At 42.2% G+C, this 18,249-nt stretch overlaps 1 protein-coding gene across 1 annotated transcript; it reads right to left on the bottom strand.

The window, feature by feature from the left end:
• Nucleotides 1-4,771: 4,771 nt before the first annotated feature.
• On the bottom strand, nucleotides 4,772-13,498 carry avpr1ab (arginine vasopressin receptor 1Ab). The gene is made up of 2 exons (XM_017698909.2): nucleotides 12,492-13,498; nucleotides 4,772-8,879 (listed from the first exon to the last, which is right to left on the bottom strand). The coding sequence occupies exons 1-2, from the start codon at nucleotides 13,366-13,368 to the stop codon at nucleotides 8,554-8,556; spliced, it is 1,203 nt and encodes a 400-aa protein (XP_017554398.1). The 5' UTR covers nucleotides 13,369-13,498; the 3' UTR covers nucleotides 4,772-8,553.
• Between the last annotated feature and the right edge of the window lie 4,751 nt (nucleotides 13,499-18,249).

Genomic DNA, 18,249 nt, shown 5'->3' with positions numbered 1-18,249 from the left:
AACGCCTTATCCAAATGACAGGGCGGTGACTGAAGCAGATAAATAGTAGCATTGCATTCATTTTTATCATGTTAATTCATCTGAGAAATGATATTCCAATGTTCTAATTCTTCCTTGATTTTAAGCAGCGGTTTAGTTTAGGAGACACATACACCTCCAGTTAAATCCACTCTGTGTCCAGGTAAAGGGGGAAATAATACTTAGTTTATTAGAAATTGATGAGCTCATTAAGCAGGCATTAGATTTCACTAAATTAACTTCATAGCCTGAGATTTTTCCAAATTTGCTGATGAGATCTAGCACCACTGGAATTGATCTCTCTGGGTTGGTTAGGTACAAAACGATATCATCGGTGTTCAATGCGATTTTATTATGTCATTTCCAGAGATTTCTCATCTGACCCAGATGGCTTCTGCAAGGGGTTCGACTGCCAAACTAAATGAGTACAGAGACAATGGGCCTCTATATAAGCCAAGCTTTTCTGAAGAGGTGCTGTTCACACATATTTGAGCTTGTGAGTTATTATACATACAGTAGGTTTGATTCAAACATTGGCCTGTTTAACAAAAAAAAAAGACACCGAAGCCTTCACAACTAACTATAATAACACGTCTTTTCAGTATTTACTGTGTCCACTCTTTACCTTTATTACAGCTTCCATTCTTTTCAGGGGACTCACTTTGTTTTTTGAAGAAATCTGCAGGGATATTTTTCCACACCACCAAAGTTCAGTCTTAGAATTTGGTTGTATTTTCTGCTCAACCCAAGTAAACACATTCAGTGATGTTGAGGTCTGGACTCTGGGGTGGTCAGTCCATTGTTCAGCTTCTTTGTTTGTTGTGTCTTTTGTTTGTCTCCTTTTCTCAGCAAGGTTCTTCTTGAACAGCGACACATCCTTTCAGCCCCATAGCGCTGAGTCATCTTCTCACAGTGGAAGGATGGACAGAAACACCTGTGGATGTTTTCAGATCGGAAGCAGCTTGACTTTCTCCTCTCTCTCAAAGATGAAATACTGAAATATACTTCAGTGCTACTTAAATTGTTAAAAAAAAGCAATTGCAATTGTCTCTGCACCCAATAAACCTTTTCCATCATTGTACGTGTTACTGGCACTTTGATGTACTTTTTAATATCTTTTAAAGGCCACACGGCCCAGATATTAGATCTGCATTGCCGTGATGGAGACAACAAACATTTCCCATTGGCAAAGAAGATGCTTTGTCCACAGCACGCAGATCAAAACATGGGCCAGACGTTACCTGCCAATTGGATTACGAAAGCTGCCAGTTCTTGCCAGTGGTGTTCAGATTCGTAGATGTCCAAGCCATTACGTGCCATAATGCTCGTAGCCCAGCTGAGCCTCCCATTACTTGTTGATAAGATTCGGATCGGGGCAGAGTGGGCGGTAATGCCCCGTCTCATTTTAAGCAGATAAGGGAAAGCTATAGGGAAGTCTTTAAACCCTCACCGGAGATGAGAGGGGTTCAAGCTTAAACTCCCCCCCAAGCCTGGTACAGATGTATGAGATCAGAGCAGAGGTTTGTTAGTGTGCTACAAAAACTAACTCTTGAAATTGAAACTCAGATAAAGCTCAATAATGAGCCCCTCATGTCCAAGTCTCCAGGAATATTTGAGATATTCTTCATTATTAATTGGTAAAATATTTGTGGCTATGTGGTTGCAGCTGACTGAGGCCACTGCGAAGACCAAGACTGCATTTCTACTTTAAGGTCCATGATGATCAAAACTACCTTCAGCTCTGGAAACAAAGCACAAAAAGATACATTCATGGACTCAAGGCTTCCATCTGTTCTCTATCACAATCCCACTATTATTTTTTGTAGTACTGTGCAAAGGTCAGTGACCACCCTGCATTTATGTAATTTCCAGTCAAAACGGCCATTGACCCTTGTGTGGTGTTGATGTTGTTACTCAGTGGTCTGGTGGACCCACCATATTATCGTTTTTCAATCAAGAAAACCATAACAATTAATGTAAAAATGCCAGATGTTTAAAATATCACAAGTGGCCAGTGTAGAGTTCTTTTAGCAGCTGTAGCCAGTCAGCAGCCTGTCCATGTTGTCTACCCTCACACACACACACACACACACACACACACACACACATATACAAACACATGGGGGGTGAACAGTGTAAAGTCAATGAAAATATGTTATTTTATATGTTCTTCACAGACAATGAGCAAAGACCAAGAATCTGAGGTTGAAATAATAATAAACTTTTTTTTTCTTTGGTAAACATTGAAAATAGGTCCTACAGACTTAAATTATATGTAATATATCATTGTCTGTGACAACATTTTCATATAGGGTGCCCCATATGACATGAATGATATTCCATTTCAGGAACAATGCAGTCAGATTTGAGACTGTAGGGAATAAGTGGAACCTTCAGTGCAATACAACAAACTATAAGGTGCAGTTCAGCATGTTCAGTTCAGTCCAGTTCAGCCATTTACAGCCAAATGGCAGTTGAACTGCCAGCGCGTTCTGGCATGCAATGAAGTCAAAACGTTGCTTTAGTTTTTGTCCAGGCCTTTCATGATAATATGTGTACAGCTTGGGGTGGGTGGGTCATGCTGTGTGGCTAAGCAGCAGGGAGCCACTGTGTCTAATACCCGTGGCTCAGAGCATGTCTGTCAAGCGCAGGAAAGCTGTGTTACAGCATGTTACATGACCCAGAACAGGGCTGCAGTCCTCTCCATGGCCACAGCCACAACCAAACCCTCCTCACCCCCATAGCTAATCAGAAATGGATGAAATGCCTTCCAACAGATAATTCTCTGCTACCCCGGTCCTAATCTCCATGTGCGCCCTCAATTAATATGTATGTCTGCTCCTAATGACCATGACATCTTTAAATTCCTTCACTTACGTAACACGCTGCAGCAGTGGACATAAAGGTTCAGAGCATTCCACATAGCAAGCACATGGACTGGTCATCACCCAAGAGTCAGAGTTATATATTATGATAGTGCATGCATGTTTTGAGCTCTCCTGCTGGTGTTGCATGGTTGAGGTTGATTATTTGTTGTTTGTTTATTAAACCGTAGATAAGGACTGTCTAAGTAGCCACAATGCTTATAGTCTATTTAGGCGTAATCCCATTTCACCCCTTTGCCCTTACCACTTAGCCCTACCCCTCTGTTTTGCGTGTTTACGCCTAGGGTTAGGGTGTCCCAATTTTTGTTCAGATAGAGGAGTAGGACGAAGTGTTAGGGCTACACGGCCCTCCAAATAGAGATTTTTCAGAGTCATACTCCAAAAGGAGAAACGTTTTATGAGAAAAAAATAAAAACGGGCAAGATGACTGCATAAGCGACCAAAGATCTCACAAATGTGAGAGTTTCTCTGTTAAAAGATACAATAACCATTGAATTTGTTTAATTAGTTTATGATTGTTTCAATGAAACATTGTCTTTTTCTTCATAACAAACATTACAAATCGCTAGTGGTATGCTGATATCTCAGTAGATAGCTAAATTTCCTGTTCCACCTTAAATGGTGCAGTAATTGAAAAACATAACTGCTGCACCATTTAAGGAACAAAAAGGCTTGTTGAACTTTACCTTCCGCTCTCACTGCAGATGGGCAGGGTCACCTACAGAGCAGGGCTAGTAGCCTGTTAATGAAGTAATGTTCTTTTTTTGTCCATTGATTCAGTTAAATCAGTTGTTTGAAAGTATGTTGTTTGATGTGATCACATGATAGTTTTATGAAACTTGTTCCGTGAAGTTGAGACACTTGAAGCTGTTGTGGCCTGTCTGTACTGACCAACTGATTAAACTACCTGATTAAAATAAGTGAAGTCTACTTCATTGGAATGAAAACCTGTAGTCACACCAGCCCTATGTGGATAAAACTGGTGACGTTGCTCTCGACTATGTATCATACATATGTTCCCTGCTAGAAACATGCATAAACCTGCATAGATCAGCATGAGTCATCAGCAAAACCAGCATATGTCATGCTTTGGATGCTGGTGTGATGGTCAACCAGCATGACCAAGTTGGGTGAGCAGCTAAACCAGCAACAGACCAACATAAACCAAAACCTAGACCAGTTTAGACCAGCATGCATTCCATGTTACTGATGGAACCAGATCAACAATATTTTCAGCAGGTCTCTAAAATGTTTAAAATACATAGAAATCATTATGAGTTCATTATGAAGCGACATCAATAAGTGCATTTACATACACTTGACTAATCAGATAATGGAGAAACTCCGGGTCTACATGAGTCAGGCAGTCGGAATTCTGCTTTGAAACTGACCAATAATCTCACGAAAGAAGACGCGATGCAAATGTAACGTAAAAACATTCATGCCTCGGCTTTTCGTTTAAACATTGTGCCACTTTACCTGAAAATATGAACATACATCATCTAGAAGATGAAGAACACGTGAATCCTTTGTTATGTTAAGCATGTAGTTGGTTTCAGTGTCACTCGCTTATTTCCAGTACCAGCGTCTTGTTTTTCGCTCATGCGCAGACTGAGAAATCCGAAAGAAATCAGAGTAAGAGTTCACATGCACAGAGAAATCTGATTACTGAGCTAAAATCTGGCCTCTTTATCAGATTTCTTAATCAGGTTTCTTAACCTTGCTTGGATCTTAGAAATCTGAGTATGCTATTTACACACCATTTGAGTAATCAGATAACTGCATAAATCGAATCAGGTTATTGGGTGCATATAAACGCACTCACTGCGAAGGACGGAGAGACACCGCTACAAATGAACAACTCTCACTGAATATACATCATTTCTTTATTTAAATCATTCATATTTACAGCAAATGTGATCAATGTACCAGAAGGCTCTGAGTATATCAGTCAGCCCAGCTTAGCCAAATGTTTAAACATTCAGTCAACACTGATGAGATTTAAGCTTTAGGCAGATGAGGGATTCTCTGTGGACTAGTAAACAAAGCTTGATCACACACACACACACACACACACACACACACACACACACACACACACAAACACACACACACACACACACACACACACACACACACACACACACACACACACACACACTCTTCAACACGCTCTTTTGTTCTCACACACAATGAAAGAGCTTCCTGGCATGGCTGTAAACAACTAAGACTGATGTCGGCCTGAGGAACAAAGCTTAATCACGCGCTAGACCACACGTATGTCCAGCCATGAAACATGAGGACTGAAACACGTCACGGACACATAGCCATGAAGAAAGTGCAACATCAATATCGATCCGCTAAAACATTGTAAAACTACAGTCTAGCAATGAAGTCCGTTTTAGCCGATGGGAGCACAGCAGCGATGCATTGTACGTGAATGATTGGCACTTTTTCGAGCGGCTCATTGAAGTGAACGTTGGGAGTCATTCAGTCATGCTTTCAGAAATATTGAATGGTTCCTGGTGAAAGCCAATTACCTTTACCTCCTTCAGTGACAATCATTACTTTCACAAAGTCTACGTTTTAGAAATATCAGTAATATTAAGACATTACTGTCCTTAGCTGTGGGTTTTTTGGAGGAAAGGTGATTCATTATGAATGTTTCCAAAGTGCCTATCCTGCCACTGTGAGGCAAAACCTGAAACTGAAAAGTAGTTCTTTAAGTACATTACTAGATACGGTTGTGTGCAAAAGTTTGTCAAATGACTTTTGATTTGGTTTTTTATTTTAAAACAGTCTTATGCATTTTATTCTTGGGTATATCTCACGTTTACACCACTGTTGTAAAAATAAATGCCATGAGCCCCCGTTGTACACGTGCATTTGTTGAAACTGATGGATACAGAATCCGTCAGATTACACTTGCGATATTTCAGTTGCTTCTTATGCAAATAACCAAAATTATGAGTGTAACCTGTAGCATCCATACGTGAGCATGCAAAGGTGAGTCAGAGTCTGCGAGGGAGGTGGAATTTGGCACAAAAAATGCAAGAGAGGAGAAAGAACCGTGCTGAATTACAGGTAATATTACAGGATTTTAATGAAAGTTGCAAACTTTCAAATTTAATTTGGAAGTCTGACCAAAATATTTGGCCTGAGATTAATTAATGTCTTTGCATGCTACCCTGAAATGAGACTGAGGTTAGATTTTGGCATCCAGAAAAACTACAAAACTTCTGAGAGGCAGGAGTCACACAGATAAGGTTTCAGACTGCGTCGGAATCTTTCAAAAATAGCATGAGCAGGGATGTAACTTGCACACTGCTGTCGGATTTTCTTGTTTTCCTGTGAGCTGGGAGACTACCTTGTGTCCTTTTATCTCCTTTAGTTCTTGCAAATGAGTAAAAGCCAGTCTGAGATTTACTCTTGCTTGGTCACTCTCGCTCTTTCTCTTCCTAGCTTTCTTCAATGCTGTCTTCTTCAGTCTTTTGGCAGATTCTGCCGTGATGCCCATGCCGGGAATACTGACCTGGCTTCTTCTCAGACCTACCTGAACAGCCAAAGTTGTTGGTGCCATAAAGCATTATGCAGTCCTCACAAGAGGTCTCATGCCTGCTCCTCCAAAGTTACATAATGCAATAGCAGGTATTCTGGACTCAGAGTTGACATGACAGAGCCATTCTCTCTATTGTAAGTCAGTTTAGCATCAAAATGATTTTAAAGCCATTATTTTCAGGTAAAATTCTTATATAATTTTGCTTTAAGTGAAAATATGTTAACACATCCTGCGATATCTTAAATAAATAGTGTGTGCTTAGATTAGCAGAGGAAATGTAAGAGTGTTGACTGTAGAAAATGTGTTAACCAAACTTTTGCATTCAACTGTATAAATAACCTACAAAGAACTAAAAAGAGTGGAAACCTCAGGGATCGATTTGCACCTCTGTAAACTACATTCCACGGGGGTCCAATTTCATCCGCAAAGGGCCACTGTGGTTGCAAGTTTTGATTTCAGCAAAGCAGGAGATCACGATTAGTTCCTTGACTGAAATCAGTTGATTTTAAAGAACTGGAATCGGGTGCTCCTGCTTGTTTGGAATGAAAGCCTCCAGCCACACTGACTGCAGGAAAGATTGGACACTCCTGCTTTAATCTAAATAATCTTAGCAAGGTAAGGCTTGATTACTTTTGAGTCTTAAATAAACTTGACCCAAGCTTACAGCGAGCATGCTAAAACCGTGCAGAGATGCATGCACAGACAGGTTAAGCCCATGTATTTAGGGGAACAACTGAGCCAAAGACAAGAAGCTGGCTCCTAAAAGGGGCTTGGATTGTCCATGAGTTGAGTTCAAAAGTAATATTTTCCTGCTTTCTCCATCTTGCATTCCTTCAGTGGCACGCAGGGGCTCAAACACCAACCCTGCAGACAGGGTTTTGCAGCTTTTCAGTGAGCGCGTCACTCAGAAAACTGGCTGGCGTGTTCTATACGCAGCTGCTGCTTAATGATTCCGCTCTCACAGTCTGCGTCCTGGCTGCACAGAGACCTCAATATTACGATGGCTGAACTGTTTTTCATGGCCACATTCAAATTACACTAATATTTACATTCATTATACATTTTCACCTATTTTCTTCTTTAATAGATTCGTCTCTTTTGCAATAGAGCCACATCTTGATTAAAATGCATTCATTTTCAGGTCAAAGAATTGTCTCACTTATCAAATACAGCTAGGCATCTGTTTTTGTAGAACATCTGGATCTGTCCTTAAGCCTAACATAGTGTTTGACTTCACACAAGTGGCCAATATAGAAAAACTCAAATTGAAATTTATTAACCGCATGAGAAAGCAGAGTTCAAACTGTCAACCACAGGCCTATTTATTCACTTACTGGAAACGTCCTGAAGTTATTTACTAGGCTGATGCCCAGACCTATGTGATAATAATAACAGACAGGCTTACCAGAGAATAAGTTTACATAATATTTGGAAGTATTTCATTCTGTGCCAGTATACTGTTTGTTGTTGTTGTTAGGCAACCACAGCAAATATCTCATGGCCTAAAAGTGGTCAAGGTCACAATGGCACCTAAGTCCTGCCCAAAATGATGATAGCCTAAATGTGGCCTAAAATGCTGCTGTTACCAAGGCAACAACAATTAACACTTTTGGGGCCCAAAAGCATTCCTGCTACCTAGGCAACCACAATCAACACTGTCAGGGCCCAAAAGTGCTCATGTTACCTAGGCAAGCTCAATCAACTCTGTTGACAGCCCGATAGTGTTGCCATTATCTAGGCAACCACAGTCAACAGTGTTTATGGCTAAAAAGTGATCTTGTTACCTAGGCAACCACGATTAATATTGTGGTGCCCTAAAAGCATTGCTGTTATCTCAGCAACCACAATCAACACTGTTGTGACCAGAAGTAGCTGAAAACGTTCCTGTTATCAATGTACCGGCAACCACAATCAATTCTGTCAATGCCCTAAAATGGTCCAAAGTCTTTGCTGTTACCTAGGCAACCACACTCAATGTTCTGACCAGCTTGGCTGTTAAATAAGCTAGTGAACCAACATAGGGACCCAAAGGTGTTGCACAATGGACAGTGTCCAGGCCCAAAAGTAAGTAAACATTAAACTCAGCCATGTCTAAGACTCGAGCGGGATGTTGTGGCTGGTTCTGCGAGGGAAGTCCAGCACTACAGACTGGCTAGACTTGCGGGAGTTGCATGGTTCCTTCCACGAGTCGTAGGCACCGGTGGGAGTCCGGGCGGCAGGTACTTTGCCCACCGTGGTGGTCCTCTGCACGCTGCCGTCTGAGCCAGAGCGCCCTGAGCGGCCAGGCGGCCAGCAAGGAAGGCAGCGCAGGAAGTCTTGGAGGAGGTGACCGCTGAACAGCATGTAGATCCAGGGGTTGCAGCAGCTGTTGAGACTGGCCAGCAAAGCTGAAAGGGTCACTGCCGTGTTCTCCGAGTCTGGAGGGAAGAGACAGGGGAGATGAGGGATGAGGACAAAGACCAGGGGGTGAACATGAGGGGAAGATAAACAGTTGCAACTCTGTCTGGAGCACAGCTCAGCCAGAATAGATTAGCTTACTAGAAATTGCATAAATCCAATTTTAATTTAGCAAATTAAGCAAAATTTTAGTTACACTTCATATAAGATTTTCTAAAAGAATTAAAACAGCAGTTACACTGAGTTTATGTTCGAAGTGTGGGAAGAAAATGCTAAGTCTTTTTCTCCATACTTCCTTACAGCATTTATTGCACCTGATTTGAGAGATATGAGCAATAAGCCATGATATGATATGATGATATGCACATGTGCAGCATTATCCCCTGAGTTAAAACCCACAGTGTCCAGCTGGACATAAATGAACACTGAGAGCGGAGAGAATTCAACCCTGAGGATTTTTCGTGGTGATAAAAAGCTGCACAGAGTATGAAATAACAAAATCCAGAAATGAACTGGTGCTTTCAGTACTCTAATGCACTGTCTGCACATTTGTTGGGTCACCCTGGATAAGTGCATCCAAATATATACATCTAAATGTACTGTAAACGCTATTGTTAAAGAGTTCACATCGTAGAAAAACATTTCTTTTTCTTTTTCTGTTTCTTGCAATAAGGCAAATGATAAGTAACAGTGTATAGAAACTGGTCGAATAATTTTCTAATATTCTTACAACAATCTCATAACGAGCATCATCAGATATATTGACTACACTGAAGATGTGTGCAGTTAAGTTGTTCAGATACTAAATCTTGTGACTGGCCTGTTTCTTTTTTCTGAATTTATACAAACATTATTTCATTTTGTAGTAAATTGTTTTGGCTAGTTGATGTTTATGAACAGAGACCTACAGATCAACATAGTAAAGGAAACTCACTTGTGATCCTGAGATTAAAGCAAGTTTTATTAAACTTAAACTTGTATGTAAGTTAAAAAAGTCAATTAATCTTTAAGTACTTTTACTTAACTTTACTTACTTACTTTACTCGATACTTCAGTACAGTTGAAGGCAAATACTTTTGTACTTTTACTCAAGTGGAGATCTAAAGGGAGGAATTTCTACTTTTACTGGAGTAATATTTCACCTTGGGTATCTCTATTTTAACTCAAATACATGATTTGTGTATTTTGTTCTCCACTGTTTATGAGACACTTGACACTCTGAAACCAATTATATTTAAACTAAGTTTAACCCCTTACCAAACCATGGTCACACCAGCAGGCCCAAAGTTTTAGCACACACTTCTATAAACTAAGAAAAGCTCCATTAGTTTGCACTGAAGTCCCTGTGTTTAACGAATGATAAGCCTTAGTACGGAATAAGCCTGGAATGATAAGGGGTCAACCAATGATATTGTCATGTCAGCGAAATCAATGCTATTTATGTCACTTTAAGCCAGTGATCAATGAAGTAACCCAAGATAAGTCAGTCCTATGCCAAAACACACTGGGGTTTTAACATTGGCCTGCAATCATGATATAATAAAGACCTTCATTTCCAGAAGAGTGCTATGAAAATTCATTACTGGCTTTTTTGGACTCCTGTTTATGAAGCACCTTCATCAGACACTTGATAGCGCTTTCTTGTCTGGAACCAATTCAGTGTAACTCAATTGAACCACTGATAAACTAAGTTAACCCAGTGGCATTGAAGACAATGAAATGAGTGCTATTTATGTCACTTTTAGCCACCAATCAATAAAGTTAACCTAATGTATTCTTAACAAGTGATAAACTAAGTTAAAACTACAACAGCCAAGTTACTTTAGCCACTGATGTATTACACCAAATATATTTAAGTTAATTGCCAATGATGGATACCAATGATTCTCTGCTCTCCCGACTGGACCCCATCTGGATTAAGTGGATCAAAATAATGATGATGATATCAATGATGGTGGTTCTCTGCCAAAACATTAGAGGTGTTTTTTAACATGTGTCCTTAGCCATGATATAACAAAGACGTGCTTATTTCCAGAAAAGTGCTATGGACATTTATTTTTGGAATCCTATTCATTTTCATTTGACACTTGAGAGCATTTTCCACTCTGAAACCAATAATACCTGAACCAATTGAACCAATCATGTTAGAGTGAGTGAAACCAATGCTAGTTATGCCAATTTAAGCCAACCATCAGTGCAGTCAACCCAATGATAAGTCAGTTTAATCAATGATAAACAAACATACAACCTATAATAATCCAGTTGCTTAAATCACTGATACATTAAACCACACATATTTAGGTTTAGAGACCAATGACGGTGAAATTCTTTTAATGAGCGTCCATAGCCATGATATAATAAAGAAGAGTGCCATGGATATGTTATTGGAATCCTGCTCATAGAGCACCTTCACTAGACACTTGATAGCACGTTCTACTCTGGAACCAATTTGGTTTAATTCAGCTGAACCACTAAAACTGAAGTCAGTGAAATCAATCCTATTCATTTGAGAACCATTTAGTGAAGAACCAGTCAAGGTTGTTCCTTTTGCAAAATGTTAAGGGGTGTTTTTTTCCTCAGGAACCAATTATCTTTAACTCAACTGAACCAATGATAAACATTAATTATTCACTTAACACTTCAGTCACGTACTGTCAGCTCAGGGGATTGAGCTGGTGACCTTCTGGTCACAGAGCTGGTTCCCTAACCTCCAGCCCATGACTGCCCCCAATCAGCTCAGCTGAAGTGATGACAAACATTACAGCTAGAACTTAATAAAACTTAAAACTGCCAGTTACTTAAACCACTGATCCTCACACATATTCTAAACCGCTTCTCCTTCTCGTTCATGGGGGAGCTGGAGCCTATCTCAGCGGTCATTGGATGGAAGGCAGGAGAGTGCTATTACTGGACCTTATGGACCCCTGTTTAATGCGTACCTTCATTATAGCACTTCCTACTCTGGAACCAATTCTCAACTCACCTGAAATGATGACAAACAAATACATTAAATAAACTTCACACTGTAAAATCCCAGGCTTATTACATAGTAACTACACAGACTACCATGCAAACTACACTCTAAAAAATGGTTCTCCAAGGGTTCTTTAGTAAAGAAAATGGTTCTATATAGAACCATGAACGCTTAAAGGACCCTTTGCATGATTAACCTTTTTAACTCCTTTAATATACCCTGGAGAATAAAGGGTTCTGTCCATCGTTAAATGGTTCTTCAGATTAATGGAGACTGTGGTTCCATTTGGAAGCTTTTTGATGAGGGTTTCACCCAAAAGGGTTCTTCCATTGATACAATGTCAAACTTGGAACAGCAGAAGATCCCTTTTCGGTGCCAAAAAGGTTCTCCATCAGTCTGAAGAACGCTTTTACAATGTAAAAAAAACAAACTTTAATCATGCAAAGGGTTCTTTAGTGTTCATGGTTCTACATGGAAGCATTTTCTTTACTAAAGGACTCTTCAAGAACCATCTTCTTGGTGCTAGACTTGGTTTCAAGTGTGCAGCTCTGCTGTTGTCAGGTTATAGAAGTCCGAATGGCCATTTCCTTTAAGTTAAGAACCAGCTGTGGTGGTTCCTTATGCCAGAACCTTCAGGGGTGAACCAGTGAAGTCTTACCGTGCCAGGAGAACTCCTCGTCCCACACGGACCACATCTGCACGATGAAGAAGGGCGCCCAGCACACGACGTAGGCGAGCACGATCACGAAGGTCATCTTGACCGTCCTCAGCTTGGCGCGCGAGATAGTGGACATGCCGCTGACCCGCGCCCTCCCCACCAGCGTCCCCACCGTCCCCGCTTCCCCGCGCGCCTTGCCCTTCACGTTCCTCCAGATGCTGCGGCAGATGAGTCCGTAGCAGAGCGCGAGCGCCAGCACGGGCACGAGGAAGATGCCCGCGGCGATCCACGTGACGTAGGCGCGCACGCCCCACGGCTCGATGAAGTGGCCCCAGCAGTCGTAGACGCCCGAGCCGGGGCGCACCTCGCTCAGCGAGAAGATGAAGTACTGCGGCGCGCTCAGCACCACGCTGCACAGCCACGTGGCCGCGATGGTTGCGCGCGCGCGCCGCGCCGGCCGCCGCCGCAGCGTCTCGAGCGGGTGGCACACGGCCAGGTAGCGGTCCACGGTCATCATCACGAGCATGTAGGCGGACGCGAACATGCCCAGCACCTGCGCGTGCTTCACCACGCGGCACAAGAAGTCCGGCCCGTAGAAGCGGAACGTCACCTCCCAGCACAGCTGCGGCAACACCTGGAAGAAGGCCACCACCAGGTCGGCCAGGCTCAGGTGCTTGATGAAGAGGTGCACGCGCGAGCCCTTTTTGTTGGCGCGGCGCACGGCCAGCAGCACGCACGCGTTGCCCGCCACCGCCACCAGGAAGGTCGCGCTCAGCACGCCGATCTCCAGCTTGGCCACCTCCTCGTTGCGCCCGAACGGGTCGCCGCTGCCGTTCACCGCCGCCTCCGCGCTGTCGTTGGCACACGCGGAGCGCATCGTTCGCCCGGGAGATCAAGACGCGCGCGCCAGTCCAGGTCCCGCGCGCCGCTCCGGCGCTGTGGAGAGCCTCCCGTGGGGCAGCGCGTGCCTCTGTCCCTCCGTCATGCGTGTGGGCAACAGGTGGACTCCCTCGTTGGATGGCTCTAGCGCGCGCGGTTTTGGCACCCGGGAGCTGGCGCGATCGGACTGGGCCTGGATTGAGCACGCGCGTCGCCTTTCTAAACCCGACCCAGCCGCTCGCGCTTAAAAAGGAAGCCTCAACGTCGCCTCCTCCTCCTTCTCCTCCTACGCTCCTAATCCCTCCTCTCCCTCTCCTGAAGACCCCGAGCAACAGCCGTCACTTCTTCATGATCCTTCTTCTTCCCTACAAATCAAGCGCCGAAACGCCCCCAAACTCGCGCTTATCGAGTCACCAACGTCGCCAAAACAAACACGCTGCGCAGCCAAGCTGTGGATTAGAAACAGCGGCACTACAAAACTGCTGAAAAACACACGTTAGGATCAAAACCTAATGGGAATCGGCGTAATGGTTTTCAATACGTACCACACTTTCATGCAGAACATCTTTAAATCCCATTAGGGAAACCATCAAATGCGTTTAGAATCAGCCACTGGTCACCTGTCAAACCATTTGCGTCCTTTACATCAACCCCTTAAAAAGCCATGAGGAAGCAACAGAAACACTTAATGGTTTCTGTGTGTTTCAGCAGGGATGATGGGCACCGTGGAATGCTCAAAAAACATGAAATAACTCTTGTTGGTTTTATTCCATTTTCTCCCATTGATGTTACTTAGAGGGGAACTCCACCGATTTCGCTAAAATTGAATAGTTTAGATGTAAACAAAATCATTCAGAGTGGTTTGGTGTGAAATGCACCTTTCTAGAGAATTTACTGAGTCAGAAATCTTCACCATTATAGTCTTAGGAACCAGACGTCTGAAGCACTTAATGGCTCTAAAAGCTACATCTTGCTACATTATTAGACAAAATTTCACCAAGAGAAAACATTTGGTGCATGATGACATGAAAAAGTCATCAAAGAAGACCCAGGCCTGTCGAGCAGCTAGACTCCAACATCAGACTCCAACATGGGACAACATTCCTCTCCCAAAACTTCCCAGATATTTACAGACTGCTGTTAAAAGACGAGGGGATGCTACACAATGGTAGACACAGCCCTGTCCCAACTTTTTTGACATGTGTTGCTGCCATCAAGTTCTATATGAGTTGATATTTTTCATGAAATGGTAAAATGTCTCACTTTCAACATCTGATATGTGTTCTGTGTTCTATTGTGAATAAAATATGGACCTGCAAATCATTTTCATTTACATGTTACACAACACCAGTCCATCGCAGGGCAGACAGTGACTCACACACAGGGGCAATTTAGCATGCCCAGTTGGCCTGAGTGCATGTCTTTGGACTGTGGGAGGAAACCGGAGAAAACCCACACAGACACGGAGAGAACATGCAAACTCCACACAGAGCGGACCCTGGTCACCTGGCCGGGGAATCGAACCCAGGCCCTCCTCGCTGTGAGGTGACAGCACCACCCACCACGCCACCACGCCACCGTGCCACCGTGCCGCCCACTTGACAGCACTTTTAAGTAAATCCAATGCTTAATTCTTTTGAGTGTAGTACTGATAACGCTTTACTGCTCTTTATAAAGTCTGTTATCAAGAGCGTATAGGTTTTAATGCTGTTGATAATGCTTAGAAAACTTAGCAGGTCCTTTTGCACCAATCTAACTCCAGTTGGTTGAGTGGAATTCTTCAAGTAATGAGCAACAGGTGTGTGAAGAGCGAGCGGGAGCACACGCCACAGGCACTCATCACATGTTTGAACTATTACAGGGCCATTTTAGAGGAACGTTGACACCTGACAGATGCACTGCAGGGATGCCTAAAGGAATGGGTCAGCAGAAAATCAAGTGTGTACAATTTTTCACTTTCTCCAATGAGCCAAGACCTGTTTGATTGCTTCTTTAGTTTACCGCAAGAGCTTTGAGGCTTATGTTGCTAACAAACACTAGAAGTAAATAGTCACTCATGAATACATCCGAATTCGACCAAAAGTTACGAAAAAAACAACAGAAATCGTTGAAGTAATCGGTAGCATTAATATACCAGTGTGCACACGAAAGGGAGTCATATTTCAGCACAACACCTGTTAGGCGACACGGAGTAGTTCCCGTCTTTGTCATGCTCACAAGTCATACTGTGTCCTAAACCACATCAACTAGTCTGCGCAACCTTAATGAAGATCTAGATGCAGTTTGAGGAAAGTTTTGAGGAAGTGCTTAAGGAAAAGATTTGGGTGACTATTGACTTATAGTGTTTGTTAGCAAAAAACAATAATAATAATAATTTGGACACCAGACATATTGCGGCTGCAAGCCCATACACAGACGTTTTGGAGGGCAGTGGCTCACGGGAAGAAAGTAGTTGTAACTTATAAGTATAGTGATAGTATGTTTTTAGTGCTCTTCCAGCCATTTGTTTGGGTTTTGTTCATAATAAAAATGCACAACTACTAGTTTCAACCAGTTGACTTATCATTCAAAACAAAGCAGTTGATTGGTAATCAGCACCACATTAAAAATGCATGTGCTTTGGATGTCTGTGAAAAGTATCTTGATGGTAGTTGCTAATAAAAGTTGTTGCTGGCCTCAGATGTACACAGACCACCACGGTCTGTCTGATGTAAACTTCATGCTAAAATCAACACTGTTCTAGGAATCTTGACTCTCCATGAGACTCTTTCTGGCTATCCTCACTTCCATTCATGGATATTATTGGTATTATTTTGATGGGAAACAAACAATTATTTATCAAGCTAAATGCTAGCAGCACACAGTTGCATTTCTACTCACTGATGAGCCATTCAGAGTGAGGTATTCGCCTAATTGCTGAACTGGGAAACATTCATGATATCCCATTTGGGGAAATTATTCCTGAATTTTGTGTAGTGGAGGACAGCGGAAGATCACTGGATCTTCTGTACATCTTTTGGCTGTAGCTACAACTTCAAATTCAAAGATTAGCACACAGACACCTAACCGAATGCCCGAAGCAATGGCAGATAGCAACAGTTGCCATGTAGTGATTGTAGGGCTGAGAAAATACGGCTGAGCTTGACTGGCCATAATACAACAGCAGAGCTCACAGAGAACAAATCAAGTTTATTACCTTGGATAAAAAGCTAAAGCAGACTGATCCGGTGTCCACCGTGTGCTCTCAGTGAATGTGTGAGTACACATATCTTGTTGAGGGTGGAAAATATTTATGAGCTGGTAGCTTAATGAGATTTTTATAATTTATGTGAAAAATCCCATCAACATTTTTCATGGGGTGCTTGAGGCCCCACTAGGAATGTCTAGTGTCACGCTGGCCCTTTCCTATCAGGGATGGTGGACCTTAAAGCCCGGCTTATTAGCCTGGATTTCAGTGCACAGTTTGCAGTGGTACTGTCACTGTCCATTGCTCCCATAGCACTTTGTCCATAGGCATTACTAATCCAGTTTCAGGGGGGCATTAGTCCCACAAAGTCCCAAATAAATGTATATTACTAGTTTGAATCATCTGTAGTTTATTCTCATTCATCCCTAATTATTCAACTATGCCACCACATCACCAAATCCACAGGAAAACACCCTCAAGAGTTCATTAGTAAAGAAAATTGTTTAAATAGAGCCATGAACATTTAAAGAACCCTTTGCATGATTGAAAGGTTCTTTGCATCATGAAGGGGTTCTTCAGACTGATGGAGAATGTGCTGTTGCCACACCTGCCTTTTCTGATGCCCCCGTCCTGCCTGCACCTGTCACTGACGGTGAACTCCTACCTACGAACTCCAACTCCCACATTGCCCTAGACTCAAGCATCACCAATGAAGTATATATAGTTCACTGTCCGCAGTGTTTCCTTGCTGAGTATTGTTTGCAGTTCATCCCCTTCATTACAAAGCGTTCCCTTTTGCTCTTCTTGTTTTTGCTGTGTATGACCTCTTCTACCTGTTTCCTTGATTGTGATTTTTGCCTTGCCTCTTGTATTGATTTGCCAAACTTTGACCTTGGACTGTCTTACCTCTCTGGTATGTTTTGCATTTGGTTTATTGGTTTAACGTTATGACTCTGGACTGTTTTTGACTACTCTTTTGGATTTGCCCCTTTTAATAAAGCCTCAGCAATCTATCCGCGCTTGTCTCTTACCCGGGCGTGACAGCTGTAGATGATTTTTGAAAATTTTCTTTTATATAACAAAAAGGATTCTTCTATTGTTTTGGTGTCAAGCTAATAATAATAAAATAACTTTTTTGGGTGCTATATAGAACCCTAAGCACATTCATGCACATTTTCCATCAATTTTGAAAAACACTTTCATGATGCAAATGCCCTTTAATCATGCAAAGGGTTCCTTGAGTGTTCATTGTTCTAAGCACAACCCTCTTCTTTACTAAAGAACCTCTTTTAAGAGTGTAGTGTGTTAGCAGGGCGTGACCTGGAGGTGTTTTTAAGATCTTTCTGATTTCTTTTAAAGCAAAGATAAAAGATTTAGATTTATCACGAGTAATTTTTAAATAAAAAAATCTATCATATATTACATATATACATATTTTAAGTCAGTGCTGAAACATGAGGGTTGCGTCAGGAAGGGCAACCGGCGTAAAGTAAAGAAGGAGTAAAGGACATGTATCGTTTGGCTAGAGAGATAGAGCTGGAAAGGATGTACAGCAGGTTAGGCTGATAAAGGATAGAGAGGAAAATGTACTAGTGAGTGAACAGAGAGTGTTGAGTAGATGGAAGGAGTACTTTGAAGAACTAATGAATGAGGAAAACGAGAGAGAGAGGAGGACAACGGGGGGAGAGATAG

Source organism: Pygocentrus nattereri, chromosome 1 (genome assembly GCF_015220715.1).
Source record: "Pygocentrus nattereri isolate fPygNat1 chromosome 1, fPygNat1.pri, whole genome shotgun sequence".
Taxonomy (NCBI): domain Eukaryota; kingdom Metazoa; phylum Chordata; class Actinopteri; order Characiformes; family Serrasalmidae; genus Pygocentrus; species Pygocentrus nattereri.
Note: the sequence above shows the minus strand (reverse complement) of the source record. Positions and strands in the feature narration are given on the sequence as shown.

Bases quoted from the DNA above. Each gene is read 5' to 3' on its own strand.
- avpr1ab (XM_017698909.2), bottom strand. From the start codon at position 13,368: ATGCGCTCCGCGTGTGCCAACGACAGCGCGGAGGCGGCGGTGAACGGC. The intron at 8,880-12,491 runs GTAAGACTTCAC...TCTTCCCTCCAG, and splicing joins CGAGGAGTTCTCCTGGCACG to ACTCGGAGAACACGGCAGTG.